Source organism: Chlamydotis macqueenii, chromosome 7, assembly GCF_036417535.1.
Source record: "Chlamydotis macqueenii isolate bChlMac1 chromosome 7, bChlMac1.mat, whole genome shotgun sequence".
Taxonomy (NCBI): Eukaryota; Metazoa; Chordata; class Aves; order Otidiformes; family Otididae; genus Chlamydotis; species Chlamydotis macqueenii.
Window position 1 is genome coordinate 22,320,463 of NC_141562.1, and position 25,633 is coordinate 22,346,095.

The 25,633-nt window shown below is 38.2% G+C and overlaps 1 protein-coding gene across 3 annotated transcripts in view; it reads right to left on the reverse strand.

Moving 5' to 3' along the window:
• The window catches only part of PDE6C (phosphodiesterase 6C), a 31,728-nt gene that overhangs the window by 2,797 nt on the left and 3,298 nt on the right, over positions 1 to 25,633 (reverse strand). For all 3 annotated transcript variants that reach the window (XM_086752757.1, XM_086752756.1, XM_086752758.1), the window contains exons 2-21: positions 14,626 to 14,778; positions 14,422 to 14,511; positions 14,056 to 14,196; positions 13,398 to 13,472; positions 13,247 to 13,311; positions 13,071 to 13,137; positions 12,272 to 12,319; positions 11,911 to 12,060; positions 11,089 to 11,232; positions 10,937 to 11,005; positions 8,809 to 8,955; positions 8,316 to 8,423; positions 8,099 to 8,208; positions 5,956 to 6,043; positions 4,179 to 4,279; positions 2,932 to 3,039; positions 2,599 to 2,662; positions 1,489 to 1,563; positions 1,261 to 1,344; positions 80 to 233 (exon numbers count right to left, since the gene is read on the reverse strand). In XM_086752757.1, the coding sequence (XP_086608883.1) occupies positions 80 to 233; positions 1,261 to 1,344; positions 1,489 to 1,563; positions 2,599 to 2,662; positions 2,932 to 3,039; positions 4,179 to 4,279; positions 5,956 to 6,043; positions 8,099 to 8,208; positions 8,316 to 8,423; positions 8,809 to 8,955; positions 10,937 to 11,005; positions 11,089 to 11,232; positions 11,911 to 12,060; positions 12,272 to 12,319; positions 13,071 to 13,137; positions 13,247 to 13,311; positions 13,398 to 13,472; positions 14,056 to 14,196; positions 14,422 to 14,511; positions 14,626 to 14,778 (2,041 nt within the window). The remainder of the gene's footprint in view (positions 1 to 79; positions 234 to 1,260; positions 1,345 to 1,488; positions 1,564 to 2,598; positions 2,663 to 2,931; positions 3,040 to 4,178; positions 4,280 to 5,955; positions 6,044 to 8,098; positions 8,209 to 8,315; positions 8,424 to 8,808; positions 8,956 to 10,936; positions 11,006 to 11,088; positions 11,233 to 11,910; positions 12,061 to 12,271; positions 12,320 to 13,070; positions 13,138 to 13,246; positions 13,312 to 13,397; positions 13,473 to 14,055; positions 14,197 to 14,421; positions 14,512 to 14,625; positions 14,779 to 25,633) is intronic.

Sequence of the window (25,633 nt, forward strand, 5' to 3'; positions counted from 1 at the left end):
ACTTGTGTGAATTTGAGAGAGAGAATATGCTGACTGCCTTACAAATACATATAAATGAAAACCTTAAAAGTTACTTAACCTTTTTTGGCAGCTGCTTCTTCTTCCTTTTTCTTTTGCTCCTCAATAACTTTCATTTTCTCTTCATATTCATCAGCTCGTGTTTTCCATTCAACCCTGTTGTTTTGAAGACCATCAAACATAGGTGTAATTTCCTTGTGAAACCTTGAGAATTCCTACACAAACAATTTAAATTAGCAAATTAAAAATTTGCAAATGATGATTTGTAAAGTCTGAATTTATGGAAATGCTGCTGCTTTGCAGAGAAAACATTCACTTTCATTTTTCTATTAATCTAATTCAGTATGTATGCTAGATTAATTAATTTTACTTGATTTCACATTTTTTTTCAAGCACTTGTTACCTCTCTGGTAGTGGATTTTCTGTAGAACAAGAAATAGTGTGAGTCCCTGCTAGTGCACATTTGAAAGCATATTCTTGGTCATGCAGTGGTGGCATGTTATTGGAAATACTGTGTTGGGATAATAATGCCCTATTGTGGACATAGTTAGTTAGATTTGAATTATATACTGCACATTTTAGTATCTTCCCTAATCTCACATTTGATAATCTGATTCATATAATACAATTATTACTATGATATATTATATTTTATCATGTGATTATCAGTATCAAGATATAATAAAAAAGTCTAGTATTTATATCGTATAGTGTATTCCAAGCAGATGAGGATATATCTGAAGATCTTAAAATGTTACTGTCAATTTTCTGGATGACATTTTGGGGTAATATGAAAAGCTAGACAGGGATTAATAATGTTGGCATTTCCATGCCTTAGAGAAGATACAGAATATTATTTCCAGAATATTACAAGTTTCCTATTCCCTTTGCTCTGCCATTAACTGCTTTCTGTAACCATCCACATGTTGCATACTTGTATTAAAAGGAAGAATCAGACTGTGCTGTCTAACTCAGTCTTTCGAGATACTAACAAAACCTCAGCGCCCTCAATTTTCACTGAGATCTTAACTTTTTATTAATTTGCTTCACATCTCTTGAATTTGCTTTGTGGAAACAGTTCTTCTATATAACAAAAGATTGAAAAATTGTGATAGTTGGGATAGTTGTTTACCCTGTGACCAAGAGTCCTGCTGCTGTCTAGAATTTTTTAACTGCAAAAGTTTGTCACTAATCGTGCCATCAGAACTGCTGCAGTGGGAAAACAAAAACAATTATTCTTACCTTGTACACAAATGTACACACAAAATCTATGAAACCAACTTGGAGCTTGGGTAGTTCATCCCCTTTGTTTCTGTCCATCATAGGCTAGAACAGAATAGCAGTAATTTAGATTATGTAGATATCATGCTTTTTGGTATAATGATCTAGTAAGCAGCATTGACCATTATCTATTCAATGTTTTAATAATAGTTAATATTGCTTAACACGGTTAAATTGTTTAGTACTTACAATTGGTTGTTGCTGTAGCACAGTTCGTTCCAAGTCACCTTGCTCCCAGAATTCATTTGCAACCATGAGGGCAACCTGAATAATCACAATTCAGTGGAAGTGTCAGCAGAAAGCAGTAAATTTAAATAAATGAAAAAAAGAACAAGGCTTTCCAGAAAATGTGAAAATGTTGATTAACTAAGAACTGGCACATTACTGTTTACTACTTAACTATTATTATTAACTTCCCTTCCACAAAGAGAGGAGTATTTTCTTGCTACTGGATGATCTCTGAATAGTTTAAAAAGTTCTGCAGAAATAAGGAGTTTTGATCAAACATAATAGAATTCCACTCTTCAATCCCTGTGGAGATAGTCAAGCACTTCTTTCAAAAATTACAGACACTCTGGTGTACTTAAGGCTTTTTCCAGCAAATTATCTCTACCAATATTCTAGTGCATGCTGAGTAAATGGTAGGTTATTGTCAACAGGAACAAGACAATATTAGCAGCATAACAGAATCTTCCAGTACCTGTAATGTGTATTACTTAGAAGGCCCCACAAACATCTGTATTTTGATTATGGATTGTTAAAACGTATTCTTGTAAGCCTAAGTGATGAGCTTCAGCGTGATGGTCGATAAGTACTGAAGTACTTGAAGTACTTAGGTACAAAGCAGTGTGACACCATATTACAGAATTTATTTTTAGCATGTTTAAGCTACTTCGAAGTAGCACCAATATTTACAGAGTAGACACAATTAATTCAAATCATACTGTTGTTAAATCTGTACCTTAAAAATACTTGAAAAATAGCTAAAGTTGGATAGCACAGAAATAAGAGGGTGATATTTAAGGGTAGCTAGCACAGCTGACAGAACCAGGGATGCCAGTTTTAGCTGAAGGACAAGTAGAGAAAGGTGGAACTGTAGAGTGGCTGGGGAGAGGCATCATGGAATGCTTACACTCACAGTGACAGAAAAATAGAGGTTATTTTCTGGAAACGCGGTTGGGTGCAGATACTTAGATATCTATTAAATGATAATAAGTATTTTTAAAAAAAATGATTGTGCACCAAATAGGCAGTAAAACTGATAGCAAATGCAGTATTGTCTGTTTGAAAAGTACCTACCTTACTTTGCACTTCCCAGGGCTTTGTTATAGCAGACAGGTCACATCCAGTCATCATCATAGCCCTTTGAAAACACAAAACAAAACAGGAGTATAGTTAGGATGATGACAGAAAATAAAAGGTCTGGATTTTTAAAAGGAATTTAGATATGTAAGATGCAGATGGATGCACATTTTGAGAAGACTGTAGACATCTGTTTCTAATTTAAAATTGGTTATGCTAATCATCAGACAATAACACCAAGTCTTAATTTACAAGTTTAGGTGCCCAAATTCTTTTAAAATCTGGTCCTAGACAACTGATTGAATAAAGAGTAAAATATTAATGACTTACATGATGACTTCTTTTTTGGTTGGGTCAATAGATATATATTTAATTGCCTCCTCTTCTGTTTCCATTTTTTCAATTGCATCCACAATCTTTTGAAACATAGTTCTTTTCCTGTTAAAACATACCAATAAACCATATATAGCACCTGCATTAAAATGAAATAGAAAACTATATTTCTCATATTTATGCTTTTCCAAAGTAGTATCTTAGTCATAGTAGTATCAAAGTAATACCTTCTTCCTGTTGAACTCAATCTTTTCAACCTAGCACATTTAGATTTTGCTATATACCACTGACATGTAAAGTATTGTGAGAATTCCTGATAAAGAAACAAATAACTCATTTCCTAACTCTTCATATTAAGCTGTTTGGGGTGACATTATTATTTCTTTAGTGTTACTTTTTTATTACTTTCTGTAATGTAATGAATTGGGGAAAGTGAAGCAAATACTAATAAATGTTCTTCCATTCCCTCCCCTCAAAAATCAAAAGAAACACTAAGACCTGACTGAGAACTTTGAAAACATATGTGTCTTGCTATTGCTTAATAAATCTTTTAGTTTGCTTTTAGAATGAATGAAATAATGGAATTACTGTTCACTAAATTTAATAACTGCTGTTGAACAACTTACTGAATTGTTTCCTGTCTCCTGACTTTAAATTGTTCCAGTCATAAGACATCTGGACCAAAACAAAAGGCTTCATATATCTTTAAGGAAAATACCCATTACAAAAGTACATTAAGTCAGTAACTTTGGAACAGCATGGATTACTTGATATTTGGAGTCTTTGGCATATTTAGCACTAGGATCAGTTGATGTCTGCAGTTTCGTTTTTAAACCAGCATCTTAATTTCCATGTCATAAGCATACTCTTTTTTAGTATGAGTAATTGTAGTACGGTACGCTGAATATCACACATGCACACAACCTTAAGATTAGGCTACAGAATCCACACTTCTGAAATACAGTGTTTGCTGTAACTAAAAGCATATTTGAATGACCTACTAAATGTATACTAAAAGTATTATATATGTTTATGTGCTCTCTAATTTGAAAGCTTATACTGAATCTAAGGCTATCTCTTTTTTTTTTTTACAAGGATTAGACTTACTAAGAATTTTAAATATAGCTCTGTACTCTGCATATAAACATTTCTACTCTGCATATAAACAACTAAAAATTACAGTTGTAAATTGTATGGGATTGACATTTTTTTCAGTAGGAAGTTATACAGAATTTAGTACTTACTTGAAATACAAAGCCAAGTCAGTTGCTATTATTGCAACTTCAAATAAGTGTAGAACAGTTTCAAACTGGCGCTTATTTAGGTTCTGGAAGATGTTTAAACTCTGCAAGATGGAAAGTTTACGAATTCAATTCCTTTTATAACACTGTCTTTGGTTTGTACTATACAGGTTTTCTCAGAATAGTATAACAAAATGGGCGAACTACAGTCCCTACATTAAAATAATGCTACAAATGAAAAATTAAAGATGGTCCTTATTCATGGCTAATAAATAGCTAAATAACTACGTGAACAGAAGGTGGATCTAAGGTGCTGCCCTCAGAGGGTGGACAAATAACTACTCAGTTGACTCAGTTGCAAGTCCTGCTATAGCCATATGTAAACTAAAACCAAAGAAACCCACCTGTATTCCACATAATTAGTAAATAAATGGCAGTTTTCCATAATTTCTTTACAGTTCACATTCCATACACCTAATTTTCCTAGACTTTTTAAAGCTTCACAGTAGACGCCCTTTTCTCCTATTAACCTGGATTGGCAAAATTGCCTGCTGTGCTGTTAGGGACCTACTATAGGAAGTGCAATGGCCTTTTCCTCAGGCAAAGGGGATGAGAGCATCACACTCAGCATTTTTCCAAGTGTCCTGGTTTTCCTTCCTTCTTCAACTGAGTGGACTATGTCTGTGAGAGCACGGGGCGCAGCGATGCCGCTGTTGAGATCCTGACAACTGCTCCAGCAAAGAGCAGGGGTTAGTCCTTGGCATCTCATATTTGAAAAAGTATGTCGCCATCAATAAAGGTAAAGGTAGTTTCTGGTTTTTGGTTTTTTTTTTTTACATCATAAATCTTCTGCATTTTTTATTATCATTGTGCTACTGGTTAGTGTAAGGATTTATTCTCACGAGGTCAGGAAATAGCACCACCACAGGGATTAGAAAACGAAAAATGAGGGTGGAAGTGGGTGCCTGTCACACTGCTGCGAACAAGTGAGATGGCACGTGTTCAAGCCTTGCCTGTTAAATCTCTTATTTCCCTGCAAAATATGTATTAAAGAGTTGTAAATAGTCTCTTCCCTTGTAGCTAGGACAGAGCAAGGCACTGCTAAGGGAAGGACAGCTGATCCCTGCTCGGGAAGAGAGCTTCACAGGGCAGAGCGCCCTGGAAGGCTGCACTGCCGCCATTTTGTTTAGCCTGAGGAGACTGTGAGGAGGAGCCTCACCTCCCTGGGTGCTGGGGAAGGGCAGCTGAGGGCGTCTGCCTAATTCAGGGAAGATCAGTAATGGGGGCTGTATCAGAGCCTCATGATACCGCCTTCTCTGTTTTAGCAAGGTAAGGGGTGTGTGAGGTCTGGCCTGGGGGTAAGAGGGCCCTCCATAAACAGCTCCATCCCTTTGTTTCTCAGCTGCCAGAGCCAGCAGCTGAACTCAGATCTCCTGAACCAGGGGCAGCAATTTAATTACAACATTTTGTATGTCTGTATTGTATATTTTCCGCTTTTATTTCAACATCAGCTGTTTTGTGAAAGTAGAAAAACCTGAGGAGTGTCAGTGAGGCCCAGAGGAAAAGCTTTTCTATCTTGAGTGAGTATTTCTGGCAGTATTACTCATATTTCTCTAAAAGTGGGCCATGCATAAGAATTTGGCTTAAACTTCTGAATTTTAGCATAATTTCTTAATCTGGACCTAGAGGAATAAATGAGACATGGTGAAATTTGGAACATCGTAACTTAATTGGATCTTTTGTATTAATCAATGTGAGCAGAAGGTTCATGCAGACATACCTCATCCTGCAGTAGGGTTTTACTGTACTCAAGGTGATGTCTTTCTAAAATGGAAGATCCATGAAGTTTTGCCAGCGGAGCAGCTGACCTGTTAAAAAAGAACCAATTGTTTATAGTGTTTTGGAGGCAGTATTTTTGATTGAGGATTCAGATTTTAGGACTAAAATGCTTCTGATCTGCATGTTCAGTAGTTTAATCTATGTATCTTAACCATTGGTATGATGCAGAGCAAAAGAAAATACTTGCTTGCCGTCACTCTTGTGACTGAGTAATGATGGAAATTGGAGAGCACTGGGTGTTCAGTGCCCATTAAAGTCAAAGGCATGGTTATATGCCTCAAAACTCAAAACCTGTGGTTTTTAAAATATACCTGTATTTTGTCTTACACATTTAGTTTTGCTGTTTGTTTAGTCCACCCACATTCTGTGTACGTTTAAAATTGCCTTTATGCATCTTTTAGTATTTGTTGTGAGGCACGACTTTTGAACTCTTGTCTGTCTGTAATGACTGTGGGCCATGTCCCCTGTGATTCTAACTTGCTGTAATCTAAAGTAACAGTATAAGGGAGTTTAATTCCTCTAATGCCCTTGGGCCCCTCCCCTCCCCCAAAATCACAGTTTTATGGACTGCGCAAGTCCTGACAGCTCAGGTGTGTTCAGTCTTATCACAGAGCTCAAAGCCTTCCTCTGATGTTGGGCTAATCTTCAAGCAGAGGAAATTCTGCATCAGACTATGGTACTGGGAGGAAGGGAGAAGTGTCCTATCTACGTAGGCTGCACGTGGTTCCGCATGTTTTCCGCCTTTCTTCCCTTGGCTAATAACTCGATTCCTCAGATAACCCAAGGCAGATTGCTACATGCTAGCTGTATTTTCTGACTTGCGATTAGGACTGTTGTGGTAAAGCCTGATAACTTTTATAAATAGCTTTACTGTGTTTGACCTTACGTAGAGGGCTTTCAGCTAGGGAAGACCACAGTAGGAAGATTTAAAACCTGCCTTAAACTTATTTGTATGAGAAGCAGTCCACTGAATAAGAATCAGTGTCTATCATTCTCTGTATCCTATGTCATCTGGAGAATCCCTGAGAATAATCAGAAAATCCCCTTGCGTCACTGCTCCAGCATGCAGGCTGAAACGTCTCTCCTGGGAGGAGTGTATCCAGGGTGAGAGGAGGAGGGTGAATCAGTCTGGACATGCAGTTTGTGGGAAATTGTACTCAGAAAATTATGGTTACAATCTTCTGGTACATGTGACATTCTGAGAAACGTGTGTTCTCTAGCTAGCACATAGAAACAAGCCGTAACAGATCACACAAAAGACTAAATGGTAGATTGTTCACTCTTCAGGAGAAGAGTGGGTCTCACCGTGATATGTAATGTTGTAATAAAAAGGTAAGTTTAATATAAATTGAATTAACATTGTTTTATAACAATCATGTAGTAATTAATATTGTTTCATAACAAACAACAGAAAAATCACAAATCCTTTAGAATATTTTCTCAGAACAAAAACGACCATTAATTGCAAAGCTTAACCTCATGATGTGTAACGTACTGGCATGTGGACCCAGTGGCAGCACACAAGCTCTTTAGCTCAGAATCCTGTATAACATGAGGAGATGATTACACCTCAGGAAAGGACCTACATCAATCAGTAAACGGAGTGGGAGGTGAACAACTGAGCTAGTCAAATTGGGCAGTAGAAAACAGAGAAAAAGAATGCATCTTAAATCTTATTTCCCTCTAAACTGACCCTTGTCTATGCCGCATCCTGAATCCCTCTCCAGAAAAGTGCTTATGCCCTGCCTTGAAAAAATTAGTCTAGTTAGGGATTTTAATTTACTTTTCTCAGTTCTTTGTGGCCTCATGTGCAGGAGGCTTTGCTACAATCCAAGCATTGCAAGAGCTTAGTCTGTCTTAGAAATGAATTGCAGCTCCAGGAGATCCTTTTAAGATCCTGCTTTTGCATTTTATCTTTGTGTTTCAGCTGTCGTGACAAATGTTCTGAGGCAGATATCTTCTGTAGGATTATTGTTCATTCATGTCAGATAAATATACCTTATATTTTTGCAAGTTTTTACATGTTTTATTTCATATGCCACTAAAAATACTACGTATCCATCTATTTGAGGATTTATACTTACTTCATCTGATACAAGTTATTGGTCCCTCTGTGATCAATGTCATGGCAGAAAGCAGCAGCAACCATGGCAAAGGCTTCTAGATCAGTATAGTATTTCTTTATTTTACCTGTCTGTAAAAGGAAACGGACAATTCTGAGTGTGTACCTTCCGGAATTTTCCAGTTGGAATTTAAAGGAATACTAAATAATGAATATAAGGTTAATATTAGCAACATTACCATCAGCAGAGTAAACATTGTTTGTCCCACATTGAATCCATGTCGCCAGTTATGGTAAGTGATATCTCGATAACCCTTCCTGACTGTGTACATCCATCTTGTAAGGACCTGTTAGGAACAAAAGTATTTAAGACTGTGATTGTGCTGTTAATTGAAACAAAATGATGGGATTCCTATAAAATTACTGGAATATACTATGAAATTACTGTAATAATGTGCAAATTTTATGAAAATAATTGCTTTTAATTGAATTAAACATGGAAATAGCAAACTGTTCTTATGTAAATGCATATTGACTTAATTTCTTCCATAGCTCACACAATTTCACAATCAATTTTAAGTCTTTATGACAAATATGCAAATATTTAATTAACAATGGAAGATTGTTATCCATATAACTAATATTTTAGTATTGCCTACTTCTATATTAAAGTACCTACAGTCAACTATTTTTCTTCTATCTTAAAATAAATATAAGCAAAATAAATTAGACCTCAGCTGGGACTTTGAACTTTTCAACAACATTTATCTCAAAGAACAATCGTATTCCACAAGTTATCAGGCCATGCTCTGTAACAGGAAAGTCACTGAAGCGGAATTCATACAGTTCTAAATCTTTTGGATCAGGTAATTCTTCTTTCTGTTAGGAAAAGTCAAAAACACAAGGTTTTTTTCTGGCAAGAACAAAACTGTGAAAACATTTTTATTTTCTTTTCTGACTTCAGTAGAAACATTGCCTAAGGACAGTATGCTTACTGTATCTTCAAAGGCCTCAAATTTCAGTACAAACTAATGTGTATTAAGTCATGAAACACAATCATGATACTGTTGGCTTTCTTCTCAGAGAGGATAGGTAAAAGTCTTGGCCAGATGGTCTTTCTTCCTACTCTGAATTCCAAGAACTCTGTATATCCCAAAGCCTAGGGAGAGTGATATTATATTTTAAAGGATGCAGCACCAATCCAAACAAGAATTAATTCAGGAAAGTCTGATGCAACACAAAAAAAAATAGATTATATGACCACAAATACTCCCTTCCTCCATAGCAGTCTACAAATTATCTCCATTTTATGGATAAAAAAAAAAGATGACTGAATGTATGCATATATTTCAGCAAATAGGCTGAACATCCATGCAAAGGTATTTCCTTCTCCCTGGGATTTTCCTTTGTATCTACTCTGATCTGAGGTCAAGGACAAGGAAATCTGGAGCACTGGTGTTTTAAGACCCATTACTTTGTGAATCATCAGATCTAGAAACACCTGCCTTATCCCATTAGCTATCTGGGATTCCAGGTCTTATAACAGGATAAAGCATTTGCATGTAGCCTTGGAAGTGCACAAGATATTAGGTCTTTGAATTTGTGACTTCACAATGTTGAGATAACTCATTTTAATTGCTTTTTGGAGATTTAAAAATTCATACCAGTATTATGTTTTTACATTTGGAACCTATACCAGAATAATAAGTTGTTACTCTACCAGTAGAAAGATTTAATAATGTTTATCTGTTAATTTTTGCAATTCTTCATGCAGCTAAATTAAATTTACTTTAAAAGGTATTTGAAGCTACACACAGTCTGATGAGGTTTTTTAGTTTCACCACTTGTAGGCTACGTGAGCATCTGTTTCGTGAGAGCCGGTAAAACCTTAACACCATTGCATTCTGGCATGCACACGTGCTTAACTAAAAATAGTTTAATGAGATTTTTTTCCCTACAGCTATGTCTACATTAGCAAATGTGGTGTAATAGGAGGACATATGTGGAGTGGTTGGTACTGGAAGTCAAGATATTTATGTGTATTTGACCTTTTTTCTTCAGCCTAGCTCAGTTTTAATCCATTAACCGTGGGCATTCATTCAGTGTTTTCCTGGAGCGCATATGAGTTTTGTTTCAGATAAAGTAAGCCAGTGTGTATGCTCCTGGACTGCTACACAAGAAAAAACAAAGTTCACCTAGTGAGTACAAACAGGGGTTTTTCCTCCAAAAGCCACTCCCTTTCTAGACTGAAATACTAAGGCAGTCAGAGGACTGCACAGTCTAGAAAAGAAAGTGACTCGTTTTTATTTTAGTAGTAGTAGAGTTTTAACTGATTAGGTCAAATCTGTTTCATCTCTGTGAAGTCACTGATCACTGTCTTTGGGCTTCTTTGCCTACGGAAATGAAGGAAAATTAATCTAAAAGTAGGTTAGTGCCACTGAACACTCCTACATGTGCTGTCTTACTCAGAATGGAAATGACCATATATCAATGTCCCTTCTTTTATTTTCAAAATTAAATAAATTCAATTATAGGTATAGCAATGTCCACATGGATATTTTTAAAGTTAAACACTTTAAATGTTAATTCATATAAATGTTTCTATATAACTCTGACTGTCCAAGTCTGTTGACACACATTTGGGACAGAATGTTTCCCTGAGGTAACAGAGAACTCTGCATGTAGAAGAACCGAAGAGGTTGAAGATGTATTATTAAATCAGCTCCACCTAGCTTGTGGAACTGATGGCTAAAATCAATTGTATTAACCAGGATTTGGCTATACACAACTTTTTCTATAATGAGGACACATTACTATCTGATATAGATACGCTACCGGTATTTTCAATTAAATGACTTACCAAAATCCTGATAAGATCCTTTTGATCACATTCTTCTATACTATTTACATTTAATTTCTCCTTGTATTTCTAAAAATGAAAATGAGTAAGAAATTCAGTTTTTGTGTAGTAAACTTCCTACTTTAACTTTGTGACTGTGGATAGAAACTTACCAGTATGGATTCAACTTCAGAAGGGGTGGCCTTTGTCTGGTACATAAGCATTTCCTGAGCAATATCTTTCCTGTTTTCAAGCTTGTTCATTTTGTCATATGTGTCAGTATTTAAAACAGACCACCCCAGGAACTGTGTGAGAGTCTGGAACAAAGCCAAGCAAAATGGCGATGACACCATGACAATAACATTAAACTGACAATTTGAACTTCCTTCTCTTAAACTCTATTTTCTGGTAGTGCACTTTGAAAAGCAATGTGTAACTCTACTTGTTAGAGGCCTTTACCTTCCATCAACAGGTTCTGTTATCACCTCACAGCTTTTAATTATGTTGTTTGTCTCAATCTAGTAATTAAGGGCGTATATTCCCATTTTGTATACAGGACTTTGAAGCTTATGAAGCCAAAGTGAGCTGAGTATACTTGGATATACTGTGTAGCATCTTATCTTGCCCAAATGCATGGGATCATGAATGCTCTGGGAACTCTTATGATCTCAGGCACGATATCCATTTGCAAGCAGCATGCCATAAATGCTTATCCACTGCTAATTAGGAGATTCTGACCATCACTAAAAAGTCAAATTGCTAAAAATAAAATTGTGTCTGATTGTTGTTCCTTATTGGAATGTAAATAATCTTGTTTATAAAGGGAAATAAAATTTCTGATTCTTAAGAAACTCTATAGTGAAGAAGATAGACATTTAGTTAGATGTTAATATAGCCTATTTTAAAATTTTCAGACATTTTAAAATTACTTTTTACAATAATATTTTGATTAACTTCGTATGGCTTCCTAAAGTCTCTAATCCTATTGTGCTTACTTCAATGATCTGTTCATCGTACTCATCAAAAGGTTTTCCATCTTTCCTATTGTAAAATGTTGCAACTCCCACAATTTCTTCTTTTTTGTTAACAATAGGCAATGACAGGACATTTTTGATAACCCATCCAGTCTCATCCACCGGTCCTTTCTGTAGGAAAGCCAAAGAACAGTGTATACAGATAAATGTATATTTGTCTGAAAGTAGTAATACATCTATTGATATAGGCAATGTAACGCTAAGACCTGTGCATCACAAACAAAGGAGAAATTATTTATGTAATCGACTGTATAACTAATTGGTGGAAAGTATTAGCATATTTTTCTACAATATCTATAATTATTAACATTACTAGAATTACCTGAAAAGTGAAGTATTCATCTGCTGGTGCATTCATCATGTTACAAATCTGCAGCATAAAGAAAACAAGACATTGTTAAAATGGAATATAATGTGCACCAAGACTTGGCCTGATAATTTTAAAAGGCACATTTATTTTCTAGGCTAACAGTGAGCACCATAGCTAGCTACAAAAATTAGAACTGTTCCTATTAAATTAGATGAGGTTATTCTAACAGATGTCATTCTGGAGTGCTTGTAGCAAAGGCCCCCATGTGTGATGTCTCGCAGTGCATAAGCATAATGGTTAAGAAAATAACTTCCGGTTGAAAATGGCATGGGGGTTTATAGAAAGAAATAACTGAGTACTAAGGGCTCTGTCCATACTGCTATTAAATATGTCATAGGATTACTAATAATTGTCATACATGACAACTTTGAATTACATATATTATCTACACAAGAAGAAAAAAGAAAAAAAGAAAATTTTAAAACTGTGTATATGATGATTTTCTTACTTTGACATTTTGTTGTGAGACTTAGCACACCTGGAAAGTGACATTAGATGCACATGTTATTCCTCCAATGTTACTGCCATCAGAGGGAAACTTTCCTGATCTTTTGGCCATTCATGCTCAGGGGTTGTCTCCATCCAGACTACTGATTCACATAATTTCACTGGGAACCAATGACACTGGAAGCAGCACAGTATTTTTGTAGAGATTTTTGGTCATGGGGAGGTTTGGGTGCTTTTTTTTTTGTTCAATTAGAAGAACTGCATGAACTAAAACTTCTAGTTTTTACTTTTGCTATGAACTTACAAATCCATTTTCAGCAACATATGTTGGCAATCCACTGACAAGACACCAGTGATCTGCTGGAGGTGACCTTTAGAGAGAGAATTAAATTAAATTATTCCTGCAATCTGGACACTATTATTCTGTCCCAGTAATATATCCAGTTACTACATATTCGCTAACTGCCAATGAATACTCACGGAATGACTCTGATTTCTTCTTTTCCATGTAAAATGTAGTCAATAATCTTATAAAAGTTGACTTCCTAGATAAAAAGAGAAAAACAGGCAGGTTACCTGTACAACCTCAATGTCAACATTAAGATTCATAAGAAGAAAAATTAATCCTCACTCGTCCATCAGGTGTCTTGGGGCCTTTGTACGGCTCTGCCTCCCCCAGCCGGATTGGCCACTCATCATAGAACTCCTGAGAAAACGATACATACAGTTTAGCAAAAGGAAAAAAAAAAAAAAATTCAGTCTGTGTTCATAGGTAACGCAACATCTGTGGATAGCAATTTTATTTTTCCTTCTCCATAGCTATACTGTGGCCACTTTTCAGACAATGTTGAGAAAACATTGTTAAACATATTCCAGGCAAGAAATGTTTGCCAGTAGATTGCAGGCTAATCTGAAGCTTCTCTCTGGACAGCTGTACAGCTTACTTGTTGTTTTAGACGGCAGGTATTTATAAAGCAATAATCAACCTGCACTTCTCTCTTCTACCCTTCCTCATATGGAATTATTAATATTAAATAAAACGTTACTTCAGAATTAGCCTTTATGTTTATTGTGTTTGTATCCTTTGCCACGCTTATATTTTGCATCTATTTTTTATAACATGGGTAGATTTTATATAAATTATCCCAAAGGGTTAGAAAGTATGGTAACTTTGTGTCCTTGAGAGACATGCACTAGAAACAGGCTGAAAAAATTAAATAGAAGGATGGATTTTATATCTTAAAGTTAGGAGTAGTATATTTCTAGCAAGTAGACAAAACGATTGTTACCTTCTCTTTAGTCATGTCCAGCAGACCAACAGAGTATCTTTCACAATTCAAATACATTCGAATAGTATATAGTGCTTTGTGAAACTGCCGTTCTATGTCTGTTAGCTCTTCAAATACTTTGTTGGCAGACCACAAAAGCATCTATTTGCAACAAAAGAGAAAGAGAGTAAATGTTCACAACAGGAAGAAAACATAAACATGTGCATCCTAGGCATTCCAGAGTAAAATTATATGGTGTGTTACTATTATGAAGTTTAAAAAATGAAATAGTTGCTGTCTTTATTTCAAAAAACTTGCCAGAATATAAAATAGTGGGAATAATAGAGGTTTCATACAAAAATTAAGAATTAACAAATTGTTCTATACCTGACTTCTTCGGGATTCAATATTGTACAGATATGTAGTGTGATGACTCTTTAGGACCACAGATATAAAATTGAGGTATTTTTTAAAGACCTAAAAATGACAAAGAGCAAAAATAAGGCAAAAGTATCAAATCAAGAGGTAGATTAACTCAAACTACTTGTTGAACTAACAACTGTACTGTTGTGTGACATTTGAAGTTATTACCTCTTCATCCTCTTTTGAGAATTCAGTGGCATTTAATTTGTTGAGTGCCATCACAACAGCAAGCACGTCTTTACCCTGCATAACTGGGATTGCCAACATATTGATTGTTGTATAACCAGTTTGTTTGTCCAGAAAGTCAGAAAAATGGTTGTTCTGAAAAAAGGAAAAAAACACCCACAATTGAAATGCATAACAATTAGTTACCACTCCAAGATCAAATGATGATTTAATTTGATAATTTATGTTTGCAATGCTACGAGCACCGTTTCACAGTGCAGTAGGTTCATACTTGCAGAAAAACATTATCATTATTTAAGCCAATCTTGCAGTGTTATATGTACAAGCTTAACTTGGGCATTGGTTATGAATATAGCTTCTGAAGCCAAGTTTTGTGCAGGTTTTTATTAGAATTATGAGGAATTTGAGGAATTAAAAATATGGGAAAATCCTGAATAAAGAGAGAGTAATATGACACTGTGGCTACCTAACAGTCTAAAACATGGCTTGCATGTAAGAGAATTACTTCATAGCTATGTTAATATTTATTATTATGTAATTATTTCTGTAGATAAAATTCATTATACTGCCCCAATACACAATGTTTAACATCTGTCCTGAATGTATATGGCTAAAAATGCTTCTGACAGAGAGGCATCCCTAGCAGGTATGCATCTGGCTGAGCCGTTTCTTACTCCTTTCTAACAGGCTCCCATTCCTGGTGCTCCCAGACCAGCGTGCTCTTCTGGTGAATGGGAGCATCTAGGACCCAGGGGGATCAGGACACAGAGCTGCTTTTGTTGGATGTGTGATCCTGTGGGAATGAGACCAAGTAACTAACGAATGAGCCACAACTAACCACCCCACCAATTTCATCCTTGAAACAGAGTGCTGAGGAAGGTTTAGTAAAAGCTATTCTTTTATTTCTTTTAGGTAAAAAATACTGGGAAGCTAGTTCATGTTTCATGGAAAACTGTTTCTTTTCCTCGTATCAAAGAAATTCTTGGTGTTTTCTTTGAAATGCTTTAGTGTTCTTTTTAATTTTAAAAAGGGATTTGAAATTTGTCAGGGAAATCTGTCTGTCAAAGGCTGTTGTGTTTTCTGGTGTTCCTACGATAATACATCTAAATGAGCTGAGTTACGAGTTGGGGAATTGAAATCTGTCAGTATGTACATACTGAGAAGTGACATGGTTCTATGAAGCAGCTGAAATAGCCAGACTCTGTCTTCACTGAGCCTTTTCCATCCCCTCACATCTGCCACTTCTAACAAGTCAGTGTTCAAACAGCTTCTTCAGAGAGATGAGCATGCAAGTCCTGGTCCACACTCGATGGCAGATTCTCCCTGAATTTCAGATCTGCTTCTGATTTCTCAAGGTGATGAGCAGTTGGTGCTAAATGAGAATGTCAAGACTTGGTGAGCGGCTTGGTTATCAGGGAAGGTCAGAATACATTGTAACACTGTGGATAGGAATGGCAGCTGGCCAGAGGGTGGCCAAAGGAGTACTATTCTGACTTCTACCCAGAACCAAGGTTCCCAAACCTTACCAATGCCCTGCTGTTAGCAATACTTGTGAACCCAGTTATAAAGTGACTGACTTGTTAGTGCATGTCTACCCACAGAACAGACACATATTACTGCTATCAATTACTGCATTAGCTTAGGCAGCTAAGATCTGCATGGTGGATCTCAAGGTCTCTTCCTTACTGATGGGCTGGAGAATCGAATTTCCACTTTCATAAATTATACACAAAGCTATTTAAACAAACAAACAAACAAACAAACATTTTCTAGGTTGTAAAATCAAGGATGAAAAGGTTAGGAAATGCCAGAACTAAAATTGTTTGTCTACTATTTGGATCTTTCCTTTTAATTTCTTTTTTTCCCCTCTTCCCTCTTTAGTAATTTTTTCTGGTGTATGTTGAATTTAGAGCATATACGACCCTGAGAAGGTGGACTGAATTTTATTATGTGTTCAAAATTTTACGTGTTGGTTTTTTTTTCCTTCAGTTCTTCATAGTCTTTAGAAAATCCATCTTTTACATCTGCATTAGGGATCACAGATAAGTGCAAATAAACCTAAACTGCGGTGCAATAGCACCCCTGTAGCTCCAGCCAGCAAGTCGGTTTTGTCGGGGGCCCAGCTGAAGTGTCTCTATACCAATGCACGCAGCATGGGGAATAAACAGGAAGAGCTGGAGATGCTTGCACACGAGCAGGGCTATGACCTCATTGACATCATGGAGACGTGGTGGGATGACACATACGACTGGAGCGTCAACATGGAGGGGTATAGGCTTTTTAGAAAAGACAGGAAGGGGAGACGAGGAGGGGGGTGTCGCTCTCTACGTCAGCAACCAGCTGGAGTGTGTGGAGCTCCGCCTGGGGATGGAGGAGGAGCTGACAGAGAGCTTATGGGTCAAGATTAGAGGATGGGGACGGACAGGGGACGTTACGGTAGGGGTCTGTTACAGGCCGTCTGGCCAGGAGGACAGAGCAGATGAAGTGCTCTATAGGCAGATAGGAGCAGCCTCACGGTCACAGGCCCTGGTCCTCATGGGGGACTTCAACCACCCTGACATCTGTTGGAGAGAGAACACGGCAGGGCACAGGCAGTCCAGGAGGTTCCTGGAATGCGTGGATGACAACTTCCTCCTGCAGGCGATAGAGGAGCCGACAAGGAGGGGGTGCCATGCTCGACCTTGTGCTCACCAACAGGGAGGGACTGGTCGGGGATGTGAAACTAAAGGACAGCCTTGGCTGCAGCAACCATGACATGGTGGAGTTCAAGATCCACGGGGCAGCAAGGAAAATACACGGCAAGCTCTCTGCCCTAGACTTCAGGAAGGTGGACTTCAGCCTCTTCAGGGACCTGATGGGCCAAGTGCCATGGGAGGCGGCCCTGGAGGGAAGAGGGGCCCAGGAAAGTTGGTCCATATTCAAGGAGCACCTCCTCCAAGCTCAGCAGAGGTGCATCCCGATGAAAAACAAGTCGGGCAAAAAGGCCAGGAGGCCGGCATGGATGAGCAAGGAGCTCCTGGACCAACTGAAAGTAAAAAAGGAAGCCTATAGAGGGTGGAAGTGGGGACAGGTAGCCTGGGAGGACTACAAAGAGGCTGCGCGAGTGGCCAGGGATAAGGTAAGGAAGGCCAAAGCCCTGGCAGAACTGAATCTGGCCAGGGATATAAAATGTAACAGGAAGAGCTTTTATAGGTACATAGGGGACAAAAGAAAGTCCAGGGTAAATGTAGGCCCCCTCCAGAAGGGAACTGGTGTCCTGGTTACCCAGGACATGGAGAAGGCTGAGGTTCTCAATGACTTTTTTGCCTCAGTCTTCACCGACAAGAGTTCCTGTCCCACCGCCCAAGCTGTAGAAGGTGCAAGCAGGGACTGCGAGAATGAAGAACTGCCCATTGTACTCGAAGAGCAGGTTCGGGATCATCTGAGGAACCTGAAGGTGCACAAGTCCATGGGTCCTGATGAGATCCATCCTCGGGTCCTGAGGGAACTGGCGGATGAAGTTGCCAAGCCACTGGCCATCATATTTGAGAAGTCGTGGCGGTCTGGTGAGGTCCCCGATGACTGGAAGAGGGGGAACATAACCCCAATTTTTAAAAAGGGGAATAAGGAAGACCCAGGTAACTACAGGCCGGTCAGCCTCACCTCTGTGCCTGGCAAGGTCATGGAGCAGATTCTCCTGGAAACCATGCTAAGGCACATGGAGAGCAAGGAGGTGGTTGGTGACAGCCAACATGGCTTCACCAAGGGCAGATCGTGCCTGACCAATTTGGTGGCCTTCTATGACGGGGTGACGGCATCAGTGGACAAGGGACGAGCAACTGACATCATCTACCTGGACTTGTGCAAAGCTTTTGACACTGTCCCGCACGACATCCTTCTCTCTAAACTAGAGAGACATGAGTTTGATGGACGGACCACTCAGTGGATAAGGAGTTGGCTGGATGGCTGCACTCAGAGAGTGGTGGTCAACGGCTCAATGTCCATGTGAAGACCGGTCATGAGTGGCGTCCCTCAGGGGTCCGTGCTGGGCCCAGCCCTGTTCAACATCTTTGTCGGTGACATGGACAGTGGGATACAGTGCACCCTCAGCAAGTTCGCCGACGACACCAAGTTGTGTGGTGCCGTCGACACGCTGGAAGGGAGGGATGCCATCCAGAGGGACCTTGACAGGCTGGAGAGGTGGGCCCGTGCCAACCTCATGAAGTTCAACCAGGCCAAGTGCAAGGTCCTGCACCTGGGTCATGGCAATCCCAGGCACAAATACAGGCTGGGCGGAGAATGGATTGAGAGCAGCCCTGAGGAGAAGGACTTGGGAGTGCTGGTGGATGAGAAGCTTAACATGAGCAGGCAATGCGCCCTTGCGGCCCAGAAGGCCAACCGCATCTTGGGCTGCATCAAGAGAAGCGTGGCCAGCAGGTCGAGGGAGGTGATTCTCCCCCTCTACTCTGCCCTGGTGAGACCCCACCTGGAGTACTGTGTCCAGTTCTGGAACCCCCAGCACAAGAAGGACATGGACCAGTTGGAGAAGGTCCAGAGGAGGGCCACGAAGATGATAAAAGGGCTGGAGCACCTCTCTTATGAGGACAGGCTGAGAGAGTTGGGGCTGTTCAGCCTGCAGAAGAGGAGGCTCCAGGGAGACCTGATAGCGGTCTTCCAGTACCTCAAGGGGGCCTACAAGAAAGATGGGGAAAAGCTGTTTAGTAGGGCCTGTTGCGATAGGACGAGAGGTAATGGTTTTAAAATAGAGGGGGGTAGATTTAGATTAGAAATTAGGAAAAAATTTTTTACGATGTGAGTTATAGAACACTGTCCCAGGTTGCCCAGAAAGGTGGTGGAGGCCCCATCTCTGGAAACGTTCAAGGCCAGGCTGGATGAGGCTCTGAGCAACCTGACCTAGTCAGGGATGTCCCTGCTCCTTGCAGGGGGGTTGGACTAGATGACCTTTGAAGGTCCCTTCCAACCCTAACCATTCTATGATTCTATGATTTTAGATTTTCTTCTAGGACTGCATTTCCATCAAAGGAATTAAATGTTTGGAAGTAACTCTGAAATGTCTTTTCTATATTTACTGACTGGGCTCTCTTAAAGAAAATTGATTCTCTTAAGGACAGCCTGTGCCATCTCCATAAATCCCATTGAGAAGAATAAAAGTAATCAATATGTTTTCTCTGTAATTCAATCTATCAAGCTGTATTTGGGTCCCTGGAAAGTGTAGCCAGTTCCAAATACATCATCCAGGGTAAGAGGGGATGTTTTCTGTTTTTCTCAGAGAAAGGTATAGGGGTATCTCACTTAACTGACATCCAGGGAAAATGCCAGTTAATCTGTCTATTCTGTGTAAGAATCAAATACTGTCCTGCAGTGTGCTGAACAAGTATGTTATTACATGGAAATATTTTATTTTCTCTGAGATGTATTACCTACTGACACAACAATTCTGGTTTTGGGTGTGTTTTTGGACTTCAGTAAAAATTTCTGCATCTCTGCCTGTTTTAGCCATTCAAAATAAAGTAAATCACGTAGACAGTTTAACCCTCTTTTGTAGTCCCTCCATCTCACCAAGAGCACCTAGAATAATGGTGAGGCCCAAGTTCCTGGTTTTAGAGTGCTGTATGCTGCTGTGAGGGAATAAATAACAATTTCAGACACTCCTGGATTTCTCATTACTTAAAAGGGATCTGTATACACCAAGTGAGCTGAATCAGCAGGACACAGCTGCTAAGTCTTAATTTGTTTAATAACTCCAGACTGAAGGTACAAGCAGTGGTGTTCAGAAGTGTTCAGAAGAAGCACCTTGGCCACACTATTTTTATAGAGGATAGGAAAACTTTGAAGAATGCAAGCCTGTGTTAATAAACAAAAAGTTCAGTGACCACAAGCCATCCTGAGTTGTGCCTAGATACTGCAATGTAGAAAGATATAAATACCTTGTAACACATTGTCAGCATTCCCACAGCATATACGAAGACTCCTATTGTACATGACTTGCATATACAAGCGAAAATTTGTGCTTAGATTTAGATTTTTCATTACTGAATATTTTGCACATAATTGCTAGGAGTCTTGAAGCCTTTATTCCCAATCAAAGGTTTAAAATATTTTCTCTTGAGAGCATAATTTCCTTTTGTTTTCAAGGAAAATAACTTTTCATAATATCTGGAAAATCATGTTTGTAGACAAATAAGCCAGAAATATGCTCTGCAGTACCAGAGCCAGAAGAGCATCTTGGTGGTCCCGTGAATATATGAATGTGGACACTTAGCCTATTTGAGCATGATCTTTTGAATCCAACCATCTTTCAGAAGAAGGTTTGAACTTTCAGCTCTCAGTTAAATAATAAAATAGACTTTTAAAAAGAAAGAGGGAAAGGCAATCTGTTGATAACTGTACATCTGCAAGCATTTCTACTAGCTCCATTCAAAGCTAAGATACCTAGCCATTTACTGTACAATGATCAGATAGATTCTGTGAGGTATATCTGATTAGATATATTCTAAGATGTGCAACATGCATTAAGCTAGCACCAGCTTACGGGAGTGGAATATCAGGGCGCCTCTTTGTGTTCATCTTTCTGTTGTAGGTAATAGAAGGTAACTGGATAGGGGTTTGGCAGGCTACTATGGATCTAGCCTATACACTTGAAATTACTATCTAATTCATGTTTCTTGATTCTCTAAACCATGACACCAGTTTTATCTGACTGTAATTTACCAACACTACTACATATTATTATTATAAACCTCTTACCAATGAAATGTCAATATAATGCTCTATGTTTAGATCATTTGGCCTCAGCATTTCAATTCCTTTAAGTTTTATAGGCCTAATTTACAAAATCAGAAGTCACTGTTGTGAAAACAGTGTGAGTACATCTCTGTGAAAGGGAAAAATAAGTCCATTCTTTCTAAAAATAATTTTTCTTTTCCTCATATGGCAGTTACAAATGAACTTGCTTACTGAGACTCTGCCATATCTGAATCTGAATTGTGGCTACACAACTGTAAGTTCATGTCTGTAATAAGGTAAAATAAATATAAATAAAATAAACTCAATCCCATGGGATCCACAGGCATTTCAAGAAGAAACTTAATTTTAAAAGACCTCATAAGCGGATAATATTTTATGATTCTGTAGTTTGTTTTATTAAAAAAAAAAATCAGTATTACTTTATTGTTTCTGAAAGGCTCGTATTGATGGACTGCCCAGAAGAAGGAACCGTCTTGTGTCTCTTATTTCATGGCTCTCCCTGCAGATTTCAGTTCCTTTCTTGGGAGTGATATGTTCTTGTATGTTTCCTTTTACCAGTTTTTAAACACCTTATTTCTTTCAAGATTAATTCTCCTTCATTGGCTAGTTTTAGATATCCCACAATTCTTTAAGCAAACTATGAAAAGAGCTCTGCAAAAATTTCTAACCTTTCACAGGCTTTATTCTATGCCAAGCTTAAAAAATTATGAAGACCATAATTCTAATTTAATAAAGGTATTTAATAAAAGAAGTACATCTTCCAGTTCATAATGTTATCTTACAATTTGCTACACTGTGCTCCAGAACACAAAGCTAAGCCTTGAGCATTTCTGATTGGATTAACAACAGAATGAAGCCTGAGGCAAGTGAGTTTGACACTACTGGAAACTCCAGGTCAAAGTCTGCAGTGTAAATTGCATTTTCTGATCAAATTTACACTCAACAAATAATTTACATTTTGAGTTGCATGTGCAATGGAAATCAAATTAACTATTTAAGTAAGGAGATAGCATAACCCTTGTTAATTTGATTTCCATTGCACATGCAAAAGTATGTAATTATACAAATCCAGGAAAGACAGAGAAATGGAGAAGTGTGAAAAGCAACTCAAAATGAAAGGGTAAAGGAACAAGGATCTCTCTTCCCTGTTTGGCTAGTCAGAGTAAAGATTCACTGCTCATTTGAGGTAATAAAAACAGCAGCTCAAAGTTGTTAGCACCAAGGCTTCTCACATCTCCTGTATACTTGGTTATTCTCAAATGCTTTTAATTTGGCACCCCATCAGCATCTTCATTACACATGTGATTTTAAATGTTAGGAAATGAGACTTTCCCATAGACCTTTACTTCCTTGACTGGGGGTCTTACTAGGAAGCAGCATGATGTCATTTTGTTCGTGTCCCACAGATGACATTTACACCTCGGTTTTCATATCACCATCATGATTACTCCCATTCAAAAAACTGTTACTGTTGCTTCCTTCTTGTGTCAACTCTGAGTGACATGTCAGTATCTGCTGTGCAGCCTACTTCTCCATTTTGAATTTGGCGAAGTGCATCAGATATCACAGTTAAGGAGAAGTGGTAAGACTTAATCCTGCAGCTGAGGTGGTAGTGCCAAGAGAGCAGATGCCTGTTTTCCTCCACCTCTATTCTCTTACAAAGCACAAAGGAAGACTGACTTTCTGGGACCCCTTGCCGTTATGACTACTTTGCTCATGTTGGGCTCGAGGTTCTGGGTTGAATAGGTGAGCTCAAACTGGCCAAGATACATCATCCTTTGGATGCATGATGACCAGGAGCGGGTCTGGAGCACTACTGGAACCACAGGAACCTCTGACATCAGGAGCCAGTGTCACACATTTCTTTGCAGTGGTAGCCTTGCAGTATTTTCTCCTATTCCAGATGTTTTGTTCTCCCACTGATTGTCTTGCATTGGCGCAGATTTCTCAAACAAATTTTTTACAACTGAGTAGGTGGCATTGGTGTGCTATATTGCCTCATCTCTTATTTCTACTTATCCTAATTCCAACTCACAAATGTTTTTGTTTCATAATGATATAATTGAGTATGAATGGAAAACAAAAAGCACCTGCCATCAGCTACAAAAATGTCATGAGTCTCATTCAAAACCAAAACCAATCAGCTAAATGACTTGGCCATTCATTAGGCCACACTCAAAAAGTCGTGTATTGTCAGGGATGTAAGTTACATTTTGACATGTAACTTATTAGCATTGTAGAACAAATTGACTTTGGTACCTTCAAGATCACTAGAGTTTTGAAACTGAATCAGGTAGAAACTAATACATATTTAACAGCATTTGAGACTTGGACTTTTCAGTCATGTCACTGAAATGTCTGCTTGTTATCTGCCATATGTAGTGGCTATTTTGCAAGTTTTTGAAATTGAATCTGTATTATATTGCTTTAAGTATTTTTTTCACATAAAACAAGAAAATTAGGCTAAAAAGAGAGCTTTTAATTTTAATTTCTTATGTTCATTTTTTTTCCTTCAGTTTTGGAAACTTTCCTCTTTTAACACAAGTTAATTCAAGGAAAGAATTAAAGGTTTGGGTTTTTCTTCTGGAAGACACAATTAATAGAAATTTGTTCCTGTGTTGAAATATTTTCTTGTAAGTTGACTGAGTCTTGGTCTTTATAACATACTGGAACACATTTCCATTTTTCCAGCTTATATTTACTATATTGAGTGTGAGTTTATGACAATCTGGCTTTTATTATCAAGATTATAAGATAAAATGGAGGAGCAGACCTTAACATTTACAATGCAAGTTCTTCCCAGGTAAAAGGCTACTTCTCCATTTTTCCCTACTTTTAGTTTACGTTAGGATTGTTTCTTTTGATTCTCATTACTTTCCAAACATTCAGTGTTGTGTATCTTTGCTCTCATTTCTTCTCATCTTAACAACTCTGAGTTTGTTTCTCAAGAACTTCCCTCTAAAATTAGTTTAACAATCTTCCTCTGGCTTTTAAAGCATTTTTAACATACACTGCCTTGTCAATATGTTGGATATTTGTGTTTCTTCTCCAAGATCACATTGTTAGAGGACTAGCAGAACATGAGTTAAGAACTGAGACATCTTATTAGCAAGTGACTACCCTGCTATCAGCTCCACCACAAAGTGACTCCATTCTTTCCATTTGCAGGGCAACTAGTTGTGTTATTGACCATCTTACTCTCTCCTGTGCTTTCCCATTGCTTCATATTTTTGACATAGATGTGCCTGATTCCAGGAATGTCTTCTTGCCCTAGGAGGGAGTCTAAGACTACTGCCTGGTCCCAGGGCAACTACTGTGTGTTACCAGAGCAACTGTTTACACATAGCAGCTGGACACCCAGTCGGTGTCCAGGTCTCCTCACTGCCACATGGGAGTCTGAACCACAGAGCTGCTTCCCTTTGCACTTTTCTCTCCCCTCTTAAAATAATCTTTACTTTATTTTACACTTTAGTGTAGACTCAAGAAAAAGGATGGAGTGTCTCTTCTTCCTCATTCCAGGCTCAGACAGCCTAGAATGGGAACCGGCACATTCCCAGCTATCTGAAACTCCTGTCACTTCAGACAGACCTGGAATTAAAGTCTCTCTCACCCTTGCATTAAAGAGAAGCAGAGCTCCCCCTCAGAAAAAAACTTATGCAAACTGCAGCTGGATCAGTTTGCAAAGGGATGATACAAGTGCTTGCAACTCGAAGACATATTTCAGTTGTTTTGTATCATAGGATTCCAGTGGTTTAAATTAGGTGGCACAATGATCACTGCTCCTGCTGCTTAATCCGAGTTGGAAGCACCAGAATCTCTCCACACTCTGTTGTTTCTTCTCCTCACTGAGGTTGTGGATTCCAGGGCAGGATAAAATGAGAGCTTGTTATTTCAGCATCAGAATATTTGAGTCCCTTTATGGATCCAATTGAAAAGCCTTCACTTCTTTTGAGGCATTTTTTTCACCATTTATATGATTTTATACTCTACTATAGCCAGGAATACTGTTTCTGGAGTTTCCAATCCTCAGTTAAATTTTTGTCTTCAAGTATCTTTGAATTAAAAGAAATAATGCAATCATTTAAATACATGATGGATTAAAATAAAATATATATAATCTTTATTATTCGTTCTTACAGGCTGAGAATGTGAGACTTTGATTCCTCAGAAGACATACTCCTTGTTTAAATATTTCTTAGTTCTTAGTTTTATTTTGAAATAATGCCTTAGCAAAAGAGGTAGG